Source organism: Mytilus edulis, chromosome 12 (assembly GCF_963676685.1).
Source record: "Mytilus edulis chromosome 12, xbMytEdul2.2, whole genome shotgun sequence".
Taxonomy (NCBI): Eukaryota; Metazoa; Mollusca; class Bivalvia; order Mytilida; family Mytilidae; genus Mytilus; species Mytilus edulis.
In genome coordinates, this window is record NC_092355.1 from 34,309,912 (window position 1) to 34,330,904 (window position 20,993).

Consider the following 20,993-nt stretch of genomic DNA (forward strand, 5'->3'; position numbering starts at 1 on the left):
TTGAATATCTATGTTTAAATGGAGATGTAGTATAAGATAAGGAGATCTGGTATGATTGCCAATGAGACAACTACCTACCAGAGAGCTAATGATGTCTATGTTTAATTCTATTTTAAGGTCCCTGTACAGTCTTCAACAATGAGAAAAACCTATACACCAAATCAAGCTATAAAATACTCAGACATCCCAAAATGTAAGAAAAAAGAATAAGAAAACAAATGGCTTTGAATTTTAGAATTATTTCTATGATAGAGATATGTCACACGTTTGTTGTATATTTCTTGTTTGTTGAAAGTAGGTGATCTAATAGTTTATACTTGGTCAGTTGAAAAATATCTTAAAAATTTATTTCAAAAGGGAACACTCTTTAAGTTGGTGTACATGTTGTGACCATTTTTAAGATGGTTGGATTATTAGGCTTTTCTTCAGTTCCTTGGTTACAATGGTTTGACTACGTGTTCTACAATTTTTTTTATTATAGGCTTAGTAAAAGCAGATTGAGATATGTGTATCATGTATATATTTAGATAACTTAAAAAAGATGTGGTATGATTGCCAATGAGACAACTATCCACCTAAGTTCAAATGAGGTGGATTTAATCATTTATAGGTCACTGTTCTTGGTGTTTTTTATGCCCCACCTACGATAGTAGAGGGGCATTATGTTTTCTGGTCTGTGCCGCCGATCGTTTGTCCGTCCGGTCGTTCGTCTGAGCGTCCGTTCGTCCCACTTCAGGTTAAAGTTTTTGGTCAAGGTAGTTTTTGATGAAGTTGAAGTCCAATCCACTTGAAACTTAGTACACATGTTCCCCATGATATGATCTTTCTAATTTTAATTCCAAATTAAAGTTTTTACCCCAATTTCATGGTCCACTGAACATGGAAAATTATAGTGCGAGTGGGGCATCCGTGTACTATGGACACATTCTTTTTATATTTCATTGTATGGGGGTGTTTACCTTTTATAGACGAAGAGGAATAGATAGGTTTTCAAGATGTGTCAATTTGAGACACTACCAAAATACTTCTAGAGATGAGCGTAATCTATAACCATGATAACAGTAGGCAACTGCTTATACAATATGTGTAGCTCTAAAAAGTATTTAATATCAATTAGTTGATGTAAATTAATAATACGTTGTAATATGCAGGGTTAATTTCCATTAGACATCAACCCAATAAAACAATAACCAAATACACCTAGTGCCATGAGCATACAGTCTTTAAAAATAGTCAATTCATGCAAGTGTACAATATGACTAGCTGTAGTTCATAGGCATGAATCTCTTGATCTCTTGGTAAGATCAGAATATGCAGAGTTCACATCAATGAGTCGATCAGCAACTCAATGACAACAAAAACAAAAGAGATGAACTTACAGTCTTTCCTTGTTTTCAAAATTCCAATAGGGAACATACTTTATATAATATTATAAATAAACCAATTTTTCAAGACGTTTCGGCCATTAGCCTTCTTCAGTTCTTTATTTTTCCTCTCAACTACATGGCTGACATTGCATTTGTATTTCCTTTTCAATTATTGAAAAGATGTTATAGATAAATGTCCTTGGAAACGTCATGACGTCATGTAGTTGAGAGGAAAAATAAAGAACTGAAAAAGACCAATGGCCGAAACGTCTTATAAAATTAGTTTATTTATACAATTACTTACACTCTTTAACAATAAACAGGTGTTTATACAAAATGTTTAAATAGGTCCGAGTTGCAAACAACTGATATAAGATAAGAAAAAAAGGAGAATTAGGGCATTCCTCAATGGGACATCAACCAAACAACACAACAATGCATTAAGTACTTATAGGGAAACTTATTTTGGATCATGGACATCTGCAAATGAAACAACTGAAAATACTTGAATTTAGACTAATCTTCATATTGTTAGTGGTAGAAATTATATCAAGGAAAAGAGAAGATAAAAACATAAATTATATCTAGAGAATTTTTGTTCATTAACCCTTTCCTCCATAATGACGCTTTTTGACGCCACCCCCTTTACTCCATAATGACGCCTATTGACGCTTGTGTAGTACCTCAGTTGAAACACTTTGACTACAAAATGTCTGCATCAGACTTAAAAAAGTTTGTATCCAATATGAAAAGGATATTCATGAGAATTTCTGACTTGAATTTCATTGATGAAATATTTGTTTTTCAGAATGTATTATAACTTTAAACCTTATGTTTTTTTTTTTATTGAAAAAATCCTATGCGAATCAAGTATGTAAGAGAAAAAAAATCCATGGAGGAAAGGGTTAAGTATCTCTTCACACATTATTGATTGATATGGTAGAGTTTGATAGAACACATGGTTATACATTGAGTAGATAAAGTTTTTTCACAATTTGCTCAAAAAAAATATTCATGGAGACCTTAAATTATCAAGAGAGACAGTTGCAAAAGTTGTTCAGCCTAAGTTCAAACAGAGGTCAAACAGGTTTTCATGTATCAGATTAAGGTCATATGAATTGAATTGAATTTTCCATTTAAAATATTATCCACCAGAGACAAAATGGCGTAGATGTTTGCTGATTGCTGATGGGGCTTCAACCATGAGCAAATACAGCACAGCATGCAATAAATCAATTCAAATAAAAAAAACCAAAAAACAACAGCCTGATTTGTGTACAAAACATCAAAAGAAAAACAAATATGATATATACAGTTCAAACAACTATCACTAAATTACAGGCTCCTGACGTGGGGTATCCCCACACAGAATGCTTGCAGGTGCTTCACCCTCTCCCAAACCTGGCACAGTGGTGACACAGCTCACCATAGGAACAAACTAAGAAAATTAGTTAAAAAGGTTGTGACTCTTCAGATAAATACAAAGCAAAGAAACAGTTTAAAAAAAACCCATCAAGATACAATACATGCAATACTGTAAATTCAGCGATATTTTTATTATTGCAAAAAAATGCCTCAAGGCTATAATTAAAACTTGCACATTGTAATTTTTTGTATGAATAAAACAGGATGTTGTAAAAATTAAAATCCTATTTAGTCCAAAATGACAAAATCGCAATGATAAATGCATGCAATAATGTCTGAATTTACAGTATACTGATCTTCGAGTACATACAATTACTAAAAGCTTGTTCCAAGCCAATTTCAACCAATAAAAAAAATTGTATTAAAGAAACCTACACATAATTTGATATTTGTTTGACATAAGTGGGTAACCAATACTGAGGGGGGATAGGACCTTTATCGGGACTACGGGATCGGGTGTTTTTAAGCTCGGGATTTTAGGATTGACCCTTTCGGGATCGGGGAATCGTTTTTTTTCGGGATTTACTTTATTTAAATTTGGGACCTCGGGAATTCTTTTTTTTAAGTCCGGGATTTCGGGATCAGGACCCCTCCTATCCCCCCTCAATACTTACAAATCCACAAAAATTGTTATCCCATGCACCAAAAAAGATGAGTCCGCAGCATAAGGTAATTGAGTTTAAAAGTCATTTATGGTGTTATGGTGATTTTTCAAAGTACAGCGGTAGATGCTAATGATAATTAGTGATTTTCTCTGAATATTTCATCAATGTTGTTCAACAGGGTAATAAGACAAAATGTTATTGCGTTCAGCTACATAAATTCCCTGTTTCACATTGATTCACTCAACACAGGCAAGTCAGATTTATGTCTTGCATGTGAAGGAAGTGACAGATTGAGAGACATTGATTTAAGGCAACATCATTTGTACTAAGTCTTGTAATTGTTGAAATGTAATCAAAATGGTGTATAACTTATTTAAGGTTGAGTGGACCACAGCTGTTATGAGTATACTTCGTAGCATAGCTAATGGTAGATATTATACAAAACTTAATTTTCAGTTATTTTACTATACTAAGAAAATTGAAACCCATTAAAAAACTTTTTTTTTATATATTTACAGAACTTATTACAAGCTGCAGATTTCCTACAGAATGTCGTTTATATCAACATTCAGTCCACAGATGAAGACAAGGTTTGCAAATATTTCTTATTTTCTGATGAAATTGTTATGTTGTCACCGTAACCTTTTGATAATATATGCATATGATGGGGAGGCAGAATTATGTAGAACATCCTCCAAGCGGGATTTATAGCATATAGACTAATTAATCTGATTAAAAAATGACCAGTTTGCTCTTAATTCTTATTTTGTATGATAAGCAGTGAAGCTAAATATTTGATACATATCAAACACTGAATTAAGCTTAACCTACTACAATGAAATATAAACAGAGCATCTTGTTTAAAGCAGTATCACATTAGATCATCATGCATTTTGCCATTTGATTGGGGACTTTCTGTTTTGAATTTTCCTCAGAGTTAAGTATTTTTGAGATTTTAATTTTTATGCATTATGCAAATAAGTTTCCCAAGGAACCTATAAATAGATCAAAATTTGTTTTTCCTAGATATTTATTTTGGTGGTTTTGCAAGCCTTTAGAAAATCTGTTTTTATTAAACACTTAATACATATGGGGTTTAGTATATATGTACCTAAAAATTCTCCAAATCTCTATCCCTTAAATAAGAATAAATCCACAGTATTTGCAAAATATATTTGTATTACAGATAGACAGATACTGTACACTTTCCCAGCTTTATACACAGTTAGGATTCCTGAGGAAAGCTGCATTTTTCCGAAGAATAGCAGCCATGCAGTGTGTGACCCCACAGAACCCTAGACCTAACTGGCAGCAATGTTACCATTTAATGATGCAGTCACTGGAAGGATACAAACTCATATTTGATATCAAGGACATTCCTGATGGTAACCATAGTTACTCTTTCAACAATGTACCATATAGCAGGTTTTTTCGCGGGTGTAAATGTTCGCTTATTTTCGCAGATAGAACAAGATTGCAAAAATAAATTCTGCCAATTTGAAAGTGTACATGCAAAGGTATAGATAAAAGTTTTGAATCCGCCAAAATATTTGATATAACTTTATCAATGGGAATCATCAAATTTTACACCCACGAAAATAACCTGCTTTACCATATGCAGGCATGCTTAGATAGTTTTCTGGCTGTAAATTGACTAAACATTTTCAAGATTTGAAGAAAATTTCAAATTATGTATTGAAATTGTTTAATGGACAAACATAAATATATTTCCTCCTGAAAATATATGACATATTTGCCGCTTGACATTAGGAAACTAATCATTCAATCAATATATGATACTAATCCATCATCTCCCATTACTTATAATACAATGTTTATTTAATGACATAAAGAAAATCTTGTGATTTCTTATAATTGGATTGTACACATATTTTCTTTTTCAGTGCCCACATATGGATGGCCAATAGTGCAATATAGAGTACTTAATGAATTGATCTACTCGGCTAAAAGAATGGGTAACCTCCCCTTAGCTGTGAGGTAAATAATTATCTTATACAGTTTAAACATATTTATTCATTTATCATTCTTATACTGTTAACTCTCGTTGTCTTGAACTCCATTGACTAGAGACCAGAATATCAATCCCCTACCAACATTCAAAAAGTGAGAAAAGCAATTGATTTGAGATGACCAATGATAATCTGTTTATTGCTATTTTACCTATGAAGACATTGTTAATTTCATTGACAGCCATGTGCTCATTTCTAAATAAAGGGAAGTAAATCAAATTAAAATTTCTGTTCAGTGACTGTTCACTATTTATTTGCCAATTGGTTCATATCGAACAATAAGTAAAGAATAAATACAAAATTATGAAAAATGCAATACATTGTATAGATTTTATGTCATATTATACAGTTCATTAACAAGGACAAATACAACATTGATAAAATATTCATTTCATTTAATATAATATATCATAAAATGATATATTTAAATTTTTCATTTTCTTTTTTAAACTTTTCAGACATTCAACATTCCTACTGCAAACTCTACACAAGTATTTATCCTCTCAAGAGAAGTCAGAGATTGTGTCTTCACTAGAATCTTTGACGGCTCGATGTGAGGGGACCACACAAGCTCTAGCTCTAGATAATGGTGTTATATTACCGCCACTGCCTTTAACAGAGATCCCTCATGTCAGGTAATACATTAGTATGAAAAAATACATGTATACTTATAAGTTTGCTAGAATCTTTGACAGCTCGATGTGAGGGGACCACACAAGCTCTAGCTCTAGATAATGGTGTTATATTACCACCTCTACCATTAACAGAGATCCCTCATGTCAGGTAATACATTAGTATGAAAAAATACATGTAAACTTATAAGTTTGCTAGAATCTTTGACAGCTCGATGTGAGGGGACCACACAAGCTCTAGCTCTAGATAACGGTGTTATATTACCACCTCTACCTTTAACAGAGATTCCTCATGTCAGGTAACTCATTAGTTTGAAGAAGAAAAAAAAATATAAGGCTAGTAATTTAGTCTGCATGACATTTGTTTGGCCTACAAATTTAAAAGACTTATTAGTTACACACAAATCAAAACTGTCGATGACCAAATAAAAATACGGTGGATTCATTATTATTTGCTGGATACCAAATTTCGAGGTTTTCGAGGGTACAGATTAACCATGAATTCAAATGTTCAACTAAATGCACGTTTCCTATACCCTTCATATGGAGATATTGTCAAAACCACAAAATCAAATATCCACGGAAATGCATCAATCCACAAAAATTGATACCCACACAAAAAAAATGAATCCACAGTACCAAGTAGAGACTTAATATTCAGGGTGGAATTTGGCTATTACATAATATACATAAAGCTAAACCAAAGTATGAAAAACTTCTCACCAGTTTATCATGACCTTAATTAGTTATATATAATATATATTTGTGAAATAGCTGTTAAATTGAAACATACATGCATGTTGAAAATGAGTTACCAACCTATACTCACCATTTCATTTAAATTTTTACAAACTAAAAGTATTTTGCACCTGCCTACAGTTGACATTTCTAGATGCCTTCCCTGGGTTCTATTTATATATTTATGGAACAGCTTTTTGCCTTTATTTTGGAAATTTTTGATTTGTAACTCCTTATTTTACAGGTCATTTAGACTGGTACCTCCTGCACCACATTTGGAACCAGTAAAGATTATCCCAAAGTCTGCATCTGCAGAGGAAAAATTATTTATTTACACACCTCTTTCTATAGGATCAAGTAGTACCCCAGAGAAAACCAACAAAGTTGGTAGGTATTATGTAAATCACTGTATGCAAATATTAATAGCAAAACCGACATTTGATTGGTTGAGGTGATCTCATGTGACATTGAACAAAAATTCATATTTCCCTCTGAACATTGGGACTTCATTGTGATATGTTACGCACTGTTAATATACATAACATTTTAAAAATAGCAATTGCATAGTTACATGTATCATTGTGTTCTAAACATTTCCAGACATAACAAACAAATATGCACAAGGATGTGAATAATAAACAGGAGCCTGTAATTCAGTGGTTGTCGTTTGTTTATGTGTTACATATTTGTTTTACGTGCATTTTTTTATATAAATAAGGCTGTTAGTTTTCTCGTTTGAATTGTTTTACATTGCCTTATTGGGGCCTTTTATAGCTAACTATGTGGTATGGGCTTTGCTCATTGTTGAAGGCCGTACAGTGACCTATAGTTGTTAATGTCTGTGTCATTTTCGTCTTTTGAGGACAGTTGTCTCATTGGCAATCATGCCACAGCTTTTTTATAAAGCATGATTTTATCTCCTATTTCTAAGTATCAATAAAGGCAATACGTATATTGCTGTTCAAGAGTCATAAATATATAACTGAACAAAATCAGGGACACAAACCAAAACCAAGGAGAACACATTAAAACAATGGAACAACAGTAACATTGAACTGCTACAAAAACAAACGCCAACAAACATAGAAATGAACTATTTGATAACACTTGCCAAATTCCTGACTTTTAAGAAAAAATAATGGGTTGATCCAGGTTTTATTGCTATCCAAACCTCCCTCTCACATTTGTATATGACAATGTTAAAAATACCACTGAAAAGGGCTATGCTTATCACTTGGCATAAAACTTCCATAATGTTGTCTCTTTACATCTGACATCCATTTACTTTGTTATTTTTGATAATGTTTTTTTTAATGTATCTTTATGTTGGTTAAACTAAATGTATAAAAATTTCTCCATTTTCAGATTTCCGATGGGTAGCTAAAGACTTATGTGAAGTGCATTTACAAGTATTTAACCCAATGCCAGAAGAACTCAAAATTACTCAAATGGTAGGATGATTTATACATAAATAAATAAATTTTGTGTTTTTACTGTCTTCTGATTGGTTAAAATTATTAGTTTTATTTTCAATGTTGTCAATTTTGATGGCAACACACCCATTTTGACGTTGTGTATTCATACGCCAACATGTGTGTACGTTGTTATTGTTAATACAAATAATTTAAAAAGTTCTTTGAGCCTTAGTTTTGATAAAAATTTATTTATAATGAATGGCAATAATTTATTTTGATTTTATTGAACCATAAAACTAAGTTTTGACTCTTCACATTTTACATAATCTGCTTCGTGGATTATCCAATGTGAAGAGTAAAAAATTAGTTTTATGGTTCAATAAATTCAAAATAGATAATAGCCATTCATTAAACAGATCCATTAATAGCATGAAAACTAAAAAATATGTCGAAATATACTACAGTTTCAAGAGTCATAATATTAAGGCGTATCAATTTCAGAAAATAGAGTTCATAAGGAAAGGCAGAAAGATAAACAAAAAAAGATAATTTGATATTAGTGATCGATATGAATGCATTTGATTTAGCAATCTGGCATTTCTCAAGGTGATGTTTGGTTTAAATCATTATATTAAGACAGATACCAAAACAACAGAAAGAATGACATCTAGATGTCCACATGTTTCAAAATCACTTACAGTCTACAAAAGAAGCAAATTTATTAAAACGGAGACCATATTAAAGATATTCCATTGCAACAACAAATTCCCCAAAACAAGAAAACATTGATAATGACAAACAAAAAAAAGTATTTACAAATGGTTGTGACATATCTTATAGGGCAATGTTTCATAAAACAATCGACTTACAATTACATGGTTTGGGCTTTGCTCATTGTTGAAGGCTGTACGGTGACCTATAGTTGTTAATGTCTGTGTCATTTTGGTCTTTTGTGGATAGTGGTCTCATTGGCAATCATACCACATCTTCTTTATTATATTTATATTCTTTCTAGGGTTTGTTGATAGATGGTATAGAAATAGAGATGTACCCTACAAACCCAGTGATACCTGCTGAATCAGGACCATATCTAGTCAAAATGATGTGTCGACCAAAGTCTCACGGAGAACTTGATATACTAGGTAGAATTACAACACCCTAAATTGATGCTATTTGTTGTGTTATTTGAGGGGGTGGGAGGTGTAGTCATAAATAAGTTCTACCACTACATTGATTGTGATAAAATAACTCCACAATTAAATTTAAAAAAATATAATGGTAGTCTAAACTTATCAGGCATTTTAAACATTGAAAATTTAATTATCAAGTGGGGAGCAATATTGTATTGTAATACATTCTTTGATGGAATCTGTTCTTTTCTAATTTTCAGACAAAATTGTCTTCCTTTTCCAATGATCTGCTAAAAGATGTGTTTTTTGTGTGTCTTCATCAAGAATGAAGTCCTTATTTCATGAAGTCACAATAGCAAATTTAGAGGAAAGCAAGACATTTGTCTTCCTAATTGAATGCTTAAGGTGGTACCCAACACTTTCACTAAAATTAATTTGGCTCGTTTAATTTTAATAAAATTTTGTCAAATTATTTACTTTGACCCTTTAGCAAAAATATAAAAATTTCAATAATTTTGAACCAACTGTTTTGTCAGAAAAAATACACTGGTTTTATAGCAGTTTAACAAACACCAATTTTGATCATTGGGAAGCTTACTATTCCTTTTACAACACAATGTAATTAAAACGTTTAGCTGACTTTACAGAGTTATCTCCCTGTAGTAATAGGTACCACCTTAACAATAAAAAATTGAGATCAAACCAATCACACGTTAATTATATAAAAATAATCAATTGCACAGGGAAAGTAAAAAAGGTGCCTCAAAATTAAAGCTTGAAGATAAAACACTCAGTTACTTTTCAGGTTTTTTTGGTGGTTTAAATTAAGTTTTACATTGTCAAATTTTATCTTGGAGAAGCATGTAAATTTCTTTTTGTTTTTTTCAGGTTATACAACTTTAGTGTATGGTGTCAACAGTAACTGCCGATTAAAAGACATTCCTCATTTACATGAAACCCAATCAAAAGTAGAAATCATACCTCCATTACCCAATGTTCAAGTCAAGTCGTCATTTCCTCAGTCAGCCATGTTTATTACTGAATCAGATGGTGCCAATGTTGTGACGTCTGCTTCTGCCTCTTTATACGCAGGTCAAAGGTAAGTTTATCACTATCCAATCAGATGGTGCCAATGTTGTGACATCTGCTGCTGCCTCTTTATACGCAGGTCAAAGGTAAATAAAAATAAAATTGTGTTTACATGTATAATTTAAACAATATTTTATAAGCAAGCTGTTTAATAGCCTCTTATGTTTTTTAAATTCATTTAATATAAAAAAGAAGATGTGGTGTGAGTGCCAATGAGACAACTCTCCATCCAAATAACAATTTATAAAAGTAAACCATTATAGGTCAATGTACGGCCTTCAACACAGAGCCTTGGCTCACACAGAACAACAAGCTATAAAGGGCCCCAAAATTACTAGTGTAAAACCATTCAAGCGGGAAAACCAACAGCCTAATCTATATAAAAAACGAGAAACAAGAAACACTTATAAATTACATAAACAAACGACAACTACTGTACATCAGATTCCGTGGTATGATTGCCAATGAGACAACTGTACACAAGAGACCAAATGACACAGAAATTAACAACTGTAGGTCACTGTGTGGCCTTCAACAATTAAAGTCCATACCGCATAGTCAGCTATAAAAAATTCAGAAATGACAAATGTAAACCAATTTAAACACTAAAACTAACAGCCTAATACATATATACAATAAAATGAATGAAAAACAAATTTGTAACATATCAACTTACAACAACCACTGAATTACAGACAGGCACTTACATACATGTTAGCAGGATCCCAAACCTCCCCCTAACCTGAGACAGTGGTGTAACAGTAGAACATAAGAACAAACTATAAACATCAGTTGAAAAAGGCTCAACTCATCAGATGTATACAAATAGAAATACATTGAAGAAAAAGCACAGAGTGGATGTGACTGGGTACTTGTATATCTCAACAACAAAAAGATACAGATCTGAGAGCACTCACAGTTAGTGACAGCTAGTTTAAAGCCACTAGCTAACAACTTATAAAAACAAATCATGCATTCTATAAATAATTATAACCTACTTGCTATATTTAATTTTTCAGTGAGGAATGTTTGATAACAGTTCACAACACTAGTGTTCAGCCTGTTGAGAGAGTTGAGGTCAAACTAAGGTGTAAATCTGAAGAGAAAAGTAAGTAAACAGGAAATAATGTTTATAATATAGAGAAAAGTAAGTAAACAGGAAATAATGTTTATAATATACAGGAAATAATGTTTATAATATACAGGAAATAATGTTTATAATATACAGGAAATAATGTTTATAATATACAGGAAATAATGTTTCAAGTCATTAAAGATTGCATATTTTGGCGTTAATATTGAGTCACTGATAAGGTCTTTGCATCGGAACTAAACACATTTATTCTAAAAACAGTTGTTGGCATGACACGGGTTATGTTCTTCTCATATATGTTATGATGGTATGATACTAAACCCCTAACGGGAAGGATTGTGCCTGATGTTCATATGATGAAATCATAATCTTTCAGTCAGTTTAATTGAAGTCTGGAGCTGGCATGTCAGTTAACTGCTAGTAGTCTGTTGTTATTTATGTATTATTGTCATTTTGTTTATTTTCTTTGGTTACATCTTCTGACATCAGACTCGGACTTCTCTTGAACTGAATTTTAATGTGCGTATTGTTATGCGTTTACTTTTCTACATTGGTTAGAGGTATAGGGGGAGGGTTGAGATCTCACAAACATGTTTAACCCCGCCGCATTTTTGCGCCTGTCCCAAGTCAGGAGCCTCTGGCCTTTGTTAGTCTTGTATTATTTTAATTTTAGTTTCTTGTGTACAATATGGAAATTAGTATGGCGTTCATTATCACTGGACTAGTATATATTTGTTTAGGGGCCAGCTGAAGGACGCCTCCGGGTGCGGGAATTTCTCGCTACATTGAAGACCTGTTGGTGACCCTCTGCTGTTGTTTTTTATTTGGTCGGGTTGTTGTCTCTTTGACACATTCCCCATTTCCATTCTCAATTTTATTATAATATACAGGAAATAATGTTTATAATATACAGGAAGTAATGTTTATAATATACAGGAAGTAATGTTTAAAAGAGAGGCAAAATATACCAGAGGGACATTCAAACTCATAGATTGAAGATAAACTATTACAACGCCATGGCTAAAAAGAAAAAGACTAGCAGACAAATAGTATACAGGAAACAACATAGAAAACTAAAGACTTAGCAACACGAACCCCACACAAAACTGTGGGGACTCAGGTGTTCTGGAAGGGTAAGCAGATCCTGCTCCACATGTGGCACCCGTCATGTTAAGACATACTGCATGTACTGCAAGAGTTTATTATTTGCTAGAATGGTGATTGTCTATATAAACAGTCAGAAATGTTATTTCCGTGTCATTTGGTCTCTTGTGGAGAGATGTCTCAAAAATTTTAATTTCTGTCTCATTTGGTCTCTTTGTGGAGAGTTGTCTCATTGGCAATCATACCACATCTTCTTTTTTATATTTATTTAAAAATCATAGCTTCATTTTATAATTTCATTGGTACATAAAATCATTAACTGAAGGCCATTTCCATGCTGCTTATTAAAGATGTTTGTAAATACAGCTGTTTCTCAAACCACAACTCTTTTGGAGAGATGTATAATATTGAAAGATAAAAAAAAAATTCATACTGGTTTCCAGTTATGATCTCTATGTTTCATCTCATGGAGACATAACTTGGGAATGTTACCAGTAAATATGCATATGCATATCAGTCATATTGAAATCTGTGGAAATCTTAAAGTCAAGGTAGGGGTAGTATAGAATTTTAGTGTAAGTTTAAACACTTATAGTTTCTGGGGATATAAGTGTTGAAAATATGCTGCACAGCCCTATATATTTACCTTTGAATAAAGAAGTATTGCAAATGAATTTTCCATTCAAGGATATTTTTTTTTTCAAAACGTCATTGAAAAGTGGTACAGTTTTAACTGTAAAAGGAGTTCTTATGGGAAATTGCATTGGCCAATATTTACAGAAATGCAACCTATACAGTTATACTCTTTTCTATTTGTTACATGCATTTCTCAAATATTAACAAATACCTATACAGTTATTTCTTTATTTCTTTGCAGTGTATTTCTCCAAGATATTTAACTGGTGTTCAGATAACATAGAATCACAACTACCTATACAGTTATTTCTTTATTTCTTTGCAGTGTATTTCTCCAAGATATTTAACTGGTGTTCAGATAACATAGAATCACAACTACCTATACAGTTATTTCTTTATTTCTTTGCAGTGTATTTCTCCAAGATATTTAACTGGTGTTCAGATAACATAGAATCACAACTACCTATACAGTTATTTCTTTTATTTCTTTGCAGTGTATTTCTCCAAGATATTTAACTGGTGTTCAGATAACATAGAATCACAACTACCTATACAGTTATTTCTTTTATTTCTTTGCAGTGTATTTCTCCAAGATATTTAACTGGTGTTCAGATAACATAGAATCACAACTACCTATACAGTTATTTCTTTATTTCTTTGCAGTGTATTTCTCCAAGATATTTAACTGGTGTTCAGATAACATAGAATCACAACTACCTATACAGTTATTTCTTTTATTTCTTTGCAGTGTATTTCTCCAAGATATTTAACTGGTGTTCAGATAACATAGAATCACAGCTACCTATACAGTTATTTCTTTTATTTCTTTGCAGTGTATTTCTCCAAGATATTTAACTGGTGTTCAGATAACATAGAATCACAACTACCTATACAGTTATTTCTTTATTTCTTTGCAGTGTATTTCTCCAAGATATTTAACTGGTGTTCAGATAACATAGAATCACAACTACCTATACAGTCGTCCAAGAAGATGTGTTTTAGCGTGTGTGTTTCTGGTCATTCTGATTTTCTTCTGTCTTCCTTTAGTAAACATTCATCTACTTCAGGTAATATTACAAAAAATAACAAAAAAATATGTTTTAATTAATTATGGTAGAATCAAGTATCAAGTAGTGTTTTTTACTGAATATTGTAAACCAACTTATTTTGCGTTTTACCGTTTCTTGACCATTTCGCGGCTATTTATTTTCGCGATTTTCTGATTTACTTGATGAAGTTAAATATGGAAAGATCAAATTTTCAACATATTCTCGACAATTTATATTCGCGTTATTTTTCTACTCGCGAAATTCGCGGAAAAAAAAATTGCTCACGAAAATAAGTTGGTTTACAGTAATAATAAGGATCTTTTCCAGTGTAGAATATTTTTCATGATAAGAATATTTGATAATATCATTTATATTTTTATGACTATTGATACAAAGATCAATCAGCCTTTTTTTTTTAAATTCCTGTGCATATACAAAGCCTGCTCTTTTATAATATTCATGAAATTGATGAGTTGCAATTAAAAAATAACTTGTAAGCTCATATTTATTTGTTTATACCTTTTTATACGACCGCAAATTTTGAAAAAATTTTCGTCGTATATTGCTATCACGTTGGCGTCTGCGTCGTCGTCGTCGTCGTCGTCGTCGTCGTCGTCGTCGTCGTCGTCGTCGTCGTCGTCGTCGTCGTCGTCCGGCGTCCGAATACTTTTAGTTTTCGCACTCTAACTTTAGTAAAAGTAAATGGAAATCTATGAAATTTTAACACAAGGTTTATGACCACAAAAGGAAGGTTGGTATTGATTTTGGGAGTTTTGGTCCCAACATTTTAGGAATTAGGGGCCAAAAAGGGCCCAAATAAGCATTTTCTTGGTTTTCGCACTATAACTTTAGTTTAAGTTAATAGAAATCTATGAAATTTTGACACAAGGTTTATGACCACAAGAGAACGGTTGGGATTGATTTTGGGAGTTTTGGTCTCAACAGTTTAGGAATTAGGGGCCAAAAAAGGGCCCAAATAAGCATTATTCTTGGTTTTCGCACAATAACATTAGTTTAAGTAAATAGAAATCAATGAAATTTAAACACAATGTTAATGACTACAAAAGGAAGGTTGGTATTGATTTTGGGAGTTTAGGTCCCAACAGTTTAGGAATTAGGGGCCAAAAAGGGACCCAAATAAGCATTTTTCTTGGTTTTCGCACCATAACGTTAGTATAAGTAAATAGAAATCTATGAAATTTAAACACAAAAAAGAAAGGTTGGGTTTGATTTTGGGAGTTTTGGTCCCAACATATTAAGGGGCCCAAAGGGTCCAAAATTAAACTTTTGTTTGATTTCATCAAAATTGAATAATTGGGGTTCTTTGATATGCTGAATCTAACTGTCATGACTGTGTATGTAGATTCTTAACTTTTGGTCCCGTTTTCAAATTGGTCTACATTAAGGTCCAAAGGGTCCAAAATTAAACTTTAGTTTGATTTTGACAAAAAATGAATCAGTTAGGTTCTTTGATATGCTGAATCTAAAAATGTACTTAGATTCTTGATTATTGGCCCAGTTTTCAAGTTGGTCCAAATTGGGGTCCAAAATTAAACTTTGTTTGATTTCATCAAAAATTGAATAAATGGGGTTCTTTGATATTCCAAATCTAACTGTGTATGTAGATTCTTCATTTTTGGTCCTGTTTTCAAATTGGTCTACACTAAAGTCCAAAGGGTCCAAAATTAAACTTAGTCTGATTTTAACAAAAATTGAAATCTTGAAGTTCTTTGATATGCTGAATCCAAAAATGTACTTAGATTTTTTATTATGGGCCCAGTTTTCAAGTTGGTCCAAATCAGGATCTAAAATTATTATATTAAGTATTGTGTAATAGCAAGTCTTTTCAATTGCACAGTATTGCGCAATGGCAAGAAATATCTAATTGCACAATATTGTGAAATATCAAATTTTTTTTTAATTAGAGTTATCTTTCTTTGTCCAGAATAGTAAGCAAGAAATATCTAATTGCAAAATATTGTGCAATAGCAAGATTTTTTTTTAATTGGAGTTATCTTTCTTTGTCCAGAATCAACTTAAATCTTTGTTATATACAATATACAATGTATATTCACTTTTTACTACCAACTGATAAATTAAAATAATCTTTACCATTCAGTGATAACAAGCAGTTTTTTTACATCTTAATATTTTATGATGTATTTAAATGAGTAGTTATTGTTGCAAACTCCATTAGAAATTTTAATTGAGATTAGTTTTGGAATAAGGGAAAGGGGGATGTGATTAAAAAAATTGGGTTCAATTTTTCTCATTTAAAATTTCATAAATAAAAAAGAAAATTTCTTCAAACATTTTTTTGAGAGGATTAATATTCAACAGCATAGTGAATTGCTCTAAGAGAAACAAAAATTTTAAGTTCATTAGAACACATTCATTCTGTGTCAGAAACCTATGCTGTGTCAACTATTTAATCACAATCCAAATTAAGAGCTGAATCCAGCTTGAATGTTGTGTCCATACTTGCCCTAACCGTTCAGGGTTCAACCTCTGCGGTCGTATAAAGCTACGCCCTGCGGAGCATCTGGTTATAATCAAATAGAGAAATGTACTAATTTTAGTGGAAAGTTTTTTTTTCAATGTTACCAATCAGCTCACTCTCTGTTTAACAGGTAGTGAAGTAAGTGAAAATACTAGTGCTGTGATAAAAGACACTGTCATTCATAAGGTTAGTAAATCAAGGGACACAGCTTGTATGTGTAAAAAACTTGGGACTCCTAAACCCTCCAAGAATCAGATCAGTTTGAATAGAAATGTTTGGTTAGCTTAAAAGTGACATGGTGATCGTATGCAATTTTTATATGACCCCAAAAAAATTTTGGGATCGTATAATGGTATGATGTCGTTGTCTGCGTCCTCGTCGTCCAAAGACACATTGGTTTTCGGATAATAACTTTAGTTTAAGTGAATAGATCTTCATGAAATTTTTTCAGAAGGTTTAATACAACAAAAGGAAGGTTGGGATTGATTTTGGGGATGATGGTCCCAACCGATTAGGAATTAGGGCCCGAAAGGGGCCCAAAACAAGCATTTCTCAGTTTCAGGATAACAACTTGTTGTTAGAAGTATTTCAATTGCTCTGAAATCATACCGCAATGTTTAAAACCACAAGTAGAAGGTTTGGATTCAATTTAGGGGTTATGGGGCCAAAGTTTAGGAATTAAGGGCCAAAAAGGGGTCAAAACGAGCATATAACAAAGGGGAGGCTGGGATCAAGTTTTGGGTTAATTGCCCAAAATATGTAGGAATAAGGGGCCAAAAAGGGCCAAAAAGAAGCATGTTTCTAGTTTCCAAACAATCATGACAATAACTTGTGTTTCAGTATATGGATCTCTCTGAAATTTTACTACAAGGTTCAATACTGCAATGGAAAGCATGGGATTGAGTTTAAGGGTTGTTGCTTCAACGGGGTTTCAAAAAGTTGGTGGGGGGGGGGTATTTTTTGTTTACCATTTTTTGAAGGGCTTCCTTTTTTTTCAACATTTTTCAAATTTCGAATTTTGAAAAGTTTCAAGAAGAAATCTTCAATTGCACAGTAATTGTGCAATAGATTTGTTAGATCTTTGACCACATTAATTTTGTGACAAAAACCTATATTATGTCAAAAATTTGGATTGTGAAAAATTTGATCACAATCCAAATTCAGACAGAATCAAGCTTGAATATTGTGACCAAATATGCCCCAACTGTTCAGGGTTCAACCACTGGGGTCGTATAAAGCTGCGCCCTGCGGAGCACCTGGTTAAACATGTTTTTATGCCCCACCTAAGATAGTAGAGGGGCATTATATTTTCTGGTCTGTGCGTCTGTCCGTCTGTTTGTCCATCCTTCCGTTCGTCCATCCTTCCATTCGTCTGTTCGTCCGTCTGTCCCTCTTTAGGTTAAAGTTTTTGGTCAGGTAGTTTTTGATGAAGTTGAAGTCCAATCAGCTTGAAACTAAGTACACATGTTCCCTATGGTATGATCTTTCTAATTTTAATACCAAATTAGATTTTTTACCCAATTTCACGGTCCATCCGACATGGAAAATGATAGCGAGAGTGGGGCATCCATGTACTTTGGACACATTTTTGTTGTGAATAAAGGGGATACACTGAATGAGCCTCATTGGTTCCAATATAATTTTATTTTTGTTTAGAGCTATTCCAGAAAAAAATGTATGGGGGGGGGGGGGGGAGTTGGAAGGCACATTGTATTAATAAAACATGGGTGATGGGTATCAGAGCAAGTTTTCACACTATAATGACTATAATTCTCAATTACAATTGTCTGGGTGGCAGGTGCTGACAAAAACTGCCTTCCAACCCCCCCTACATTTTTTTCTGGAATAGCCCTTAGCTGTCTCATCAACATAATTGATGTATCTTGTTTAGTTGACAATAACAAAATTCTGGCACAATTTAATATGTTTTCCAACTAATTTAACCTATAAAAGAAAGAAAGTAACCTTATATGTGTTGAATCCACAAATAACAGAATGTTTTATGGTTATTGATAATTTCAATATTATCTTTTAGTGCTTTGAGACAACACTCCAGATTCAGTATAGCGGTGGTGAGGGATTAACAGCAGGGTTCTGTCGACTCTGCTCAGTAGCTTTTACTGTAGATATTTTACCTTCTGTGATATTTGTCAACTGGGATGTTCTTCCTGCTGAGAGGTAAGTGAAGCTAGAATAGGATAACAATTACAGGATACCAGTCCAGTAGTCATCAATGAAATCCCTTAATAAATCTACCATATTTTCACTGGGATAGGTACCAAAAGAAAGTTACTGAGGATGCATTAAGGATGTACTTAGGTGAGGTATTGGAATTCCTGTCAAATGTTCGGACTCCTTGGTGTTTTTCCACACAAAGTCAATGCAAGGTAAAATATTTTGCCCCATAACACCCATTTATTTTTTCATATAAGACTTAATAGTTCATGAAAGGTCATTTACCAAAATTTTAGAAGATTCTTGATTTTTTTTCTTTTGTTTTGAGACCCAAATAATACCAATGCAAATGTAATGTAAAAGTCTGAGTCAGCCTTTTCCCGCCATATTTAAAATCTCAAATATCTCGAAAAGGAGGTCCATAACCTAATCAATATTTGAATCTTATTTCTATCCTTAACGAATGCTCTACCGGCTTATAGTATTAATTTAAAATTCTTGATTTATTAATTTTTACCTAAGTACATCCTTAATATTCATTGGATAACAATTTTTAATGGATTACGTGGAATCAGGGGAACCACAAATTTAAACATTCAACAAATTACAAATTTTCTAAGGAATATAGGGAGACATTTCCAAAACCACGAAATTTAATGTCCTTGAAAAAGGAAGTTTTCCTCAATCCAGGAATAATTGGTACCCACAAATAATAAATGAATCCACAGTATGTACAAAATGATGTAAAAAGGCTTAAATTTGTAGCATATTCATAGGGTATTCATTAAAATTACTTACAAGAGAGCCGTGGTGTAGTGGTTAGTGCATCGTACTACTAACACAAAGGTTCCTGGTTCGATTCCCGTTTGGGATGAAAATTTCAGGAACTGAATTTTTGGCTCTCCCTTGACATCATTTGCGAGTATGGTCTCGAGGAAAAGATGATAGTCCGTCGGAAGGGGACGATAAATGGCTGACCCGTGTTAAGAGAGAGCCATATCTCTTGCACGTTAAAGACACCCTTGTAGATTTCGAAAAAGAGCAGGCTAATGTCGCTACAAGTCAGCACTCATACCCGCAAAGTGGAAAGAGATTAATATAAGTTGCAAAACTTGTTTCCCAATCCACTATAAATATGTTTAAACTAAAATGACTATTTAAATAAGACAACTTTCCAACGGAGACCAAATGACCTAGAAGTAAAATGAGAAGTCACGTCTACATATGATTCTAATTGAATAAAATTTATTGTTTATAGTGTTTTATGATTTCAGTCATTATAGTCTCCTGTAAGATGTAATTCTTTTACCTAATAATGAAGACTAATAATTACAGAATAATTAATTTTGTGGCAATTGCCATTGCAGCTCTCCTGAGCTTTGATTATAGTTTGTCCTTATGTTGTGCTGTGACACCACTGCTCCATGTTAGAAGGTTATGGGTCTGCAAACATGATTTATTCCATCACATTATGTGTGTAGGTATAAGAAGATGTGGTATGTGTACCAATAAGACAAGTCTCCATCCAAGTCACAATTTGCAAAAGTAAACCCATTAGCCATTGCTTGACCCTTATGTTTTGATGTCCCAACTGCACTCTTATCTTTATATTCCAGCCCTGACCATTGTATTTTGATGTCATGACCACACACATATCTTTATATTTCAGCCCTGACCATTGCATTTTGATATCTTGACCATACACTAATCTTTATATTACAGCCCTGACCACTGTGTTTTGATGTCTTGACCACACACATATCATTATATTACAGCCCTGACCATTGCATTTTGATGTCTTGACCACACACTTATCTTTATATTACAGCCCTGACCACTGTGTTTTGATGTCTTGACCACACACATATCATTATATTACAGCCCTGACCATTGCATTTTGATATCTTGACCATACACTTATCTTTATATTACAGCCCTGACCACTGTGTTTTGATGTCTTGACCACACACATATCATTATATTACAGCCCTGACCATTGCATTTT

At 32.9% G+C, this 20,993-nt stretch overlaps 1 protein-coding gene across 6 annotated transcripts in view; it reads left to right on the top strand.

The window, feature by feature from the left end:
• LOC139498343 (trafficking protein particle complex subunit 9-like) overlaps window positions 1–20,993 on the top strand; it is a 302,312-nt gene that overhangs the window by 19,815 nt on the left and 261,504 nt on the right. For all 6 annotated transcript variants that reach the window (XR_011657898.1, XR_011657900.1, XR_011657897.1 and 3 more), the window contains exons 7-18: window positions 3,916–3,987; window positions 4,584–4,782; window positions 5,302–5,395; window positions 5,886–6,062; window positions 7,042–7,184; window positions 8,163–8,248; window positions 9,228–9,354; window positions 10,231–10,441; window positions 11,451–11,539; window positions 14,182–14,331; window positions 16,944–16,999; window positions 18,849–18,991. Coding sequence is in view for 2 of the 6 variants with exons in the window: in XM_071286721.1 (XP_071142822.1) it covers window positions 3,916–3,987; window positions 4,584–4,782; window positions 5,302–5,395; window positions 5,886–6,062; window positions 7,042–7,184; window positions 8,163–8,248; window positions 9,228–9,354; window positions 10,231–10,441; window positions 11,451–11,539; window positions 14,182–14,331; window positions 16,944–16,999; window positions 18,849–18,991 (1,547 nt within the window). In the remaining 4 variants the exon portion in view is untranslated. The remainder of the gene's footprint in view (window positions 1–3,915; window positions 3,988–4,583; window positions 4,783–5,301; window positions 5,396–5,885; window positions 6,063–7,041; window positions 7,185–8,162; window positions 8,249–9,227; window positions 9,355–10,230; window positions 10,442–11,450; window positions 11,540–14,181; window positions 14,332–16,943; window positions 17,000–18,848; window positions 18,992–20,993) is intronic.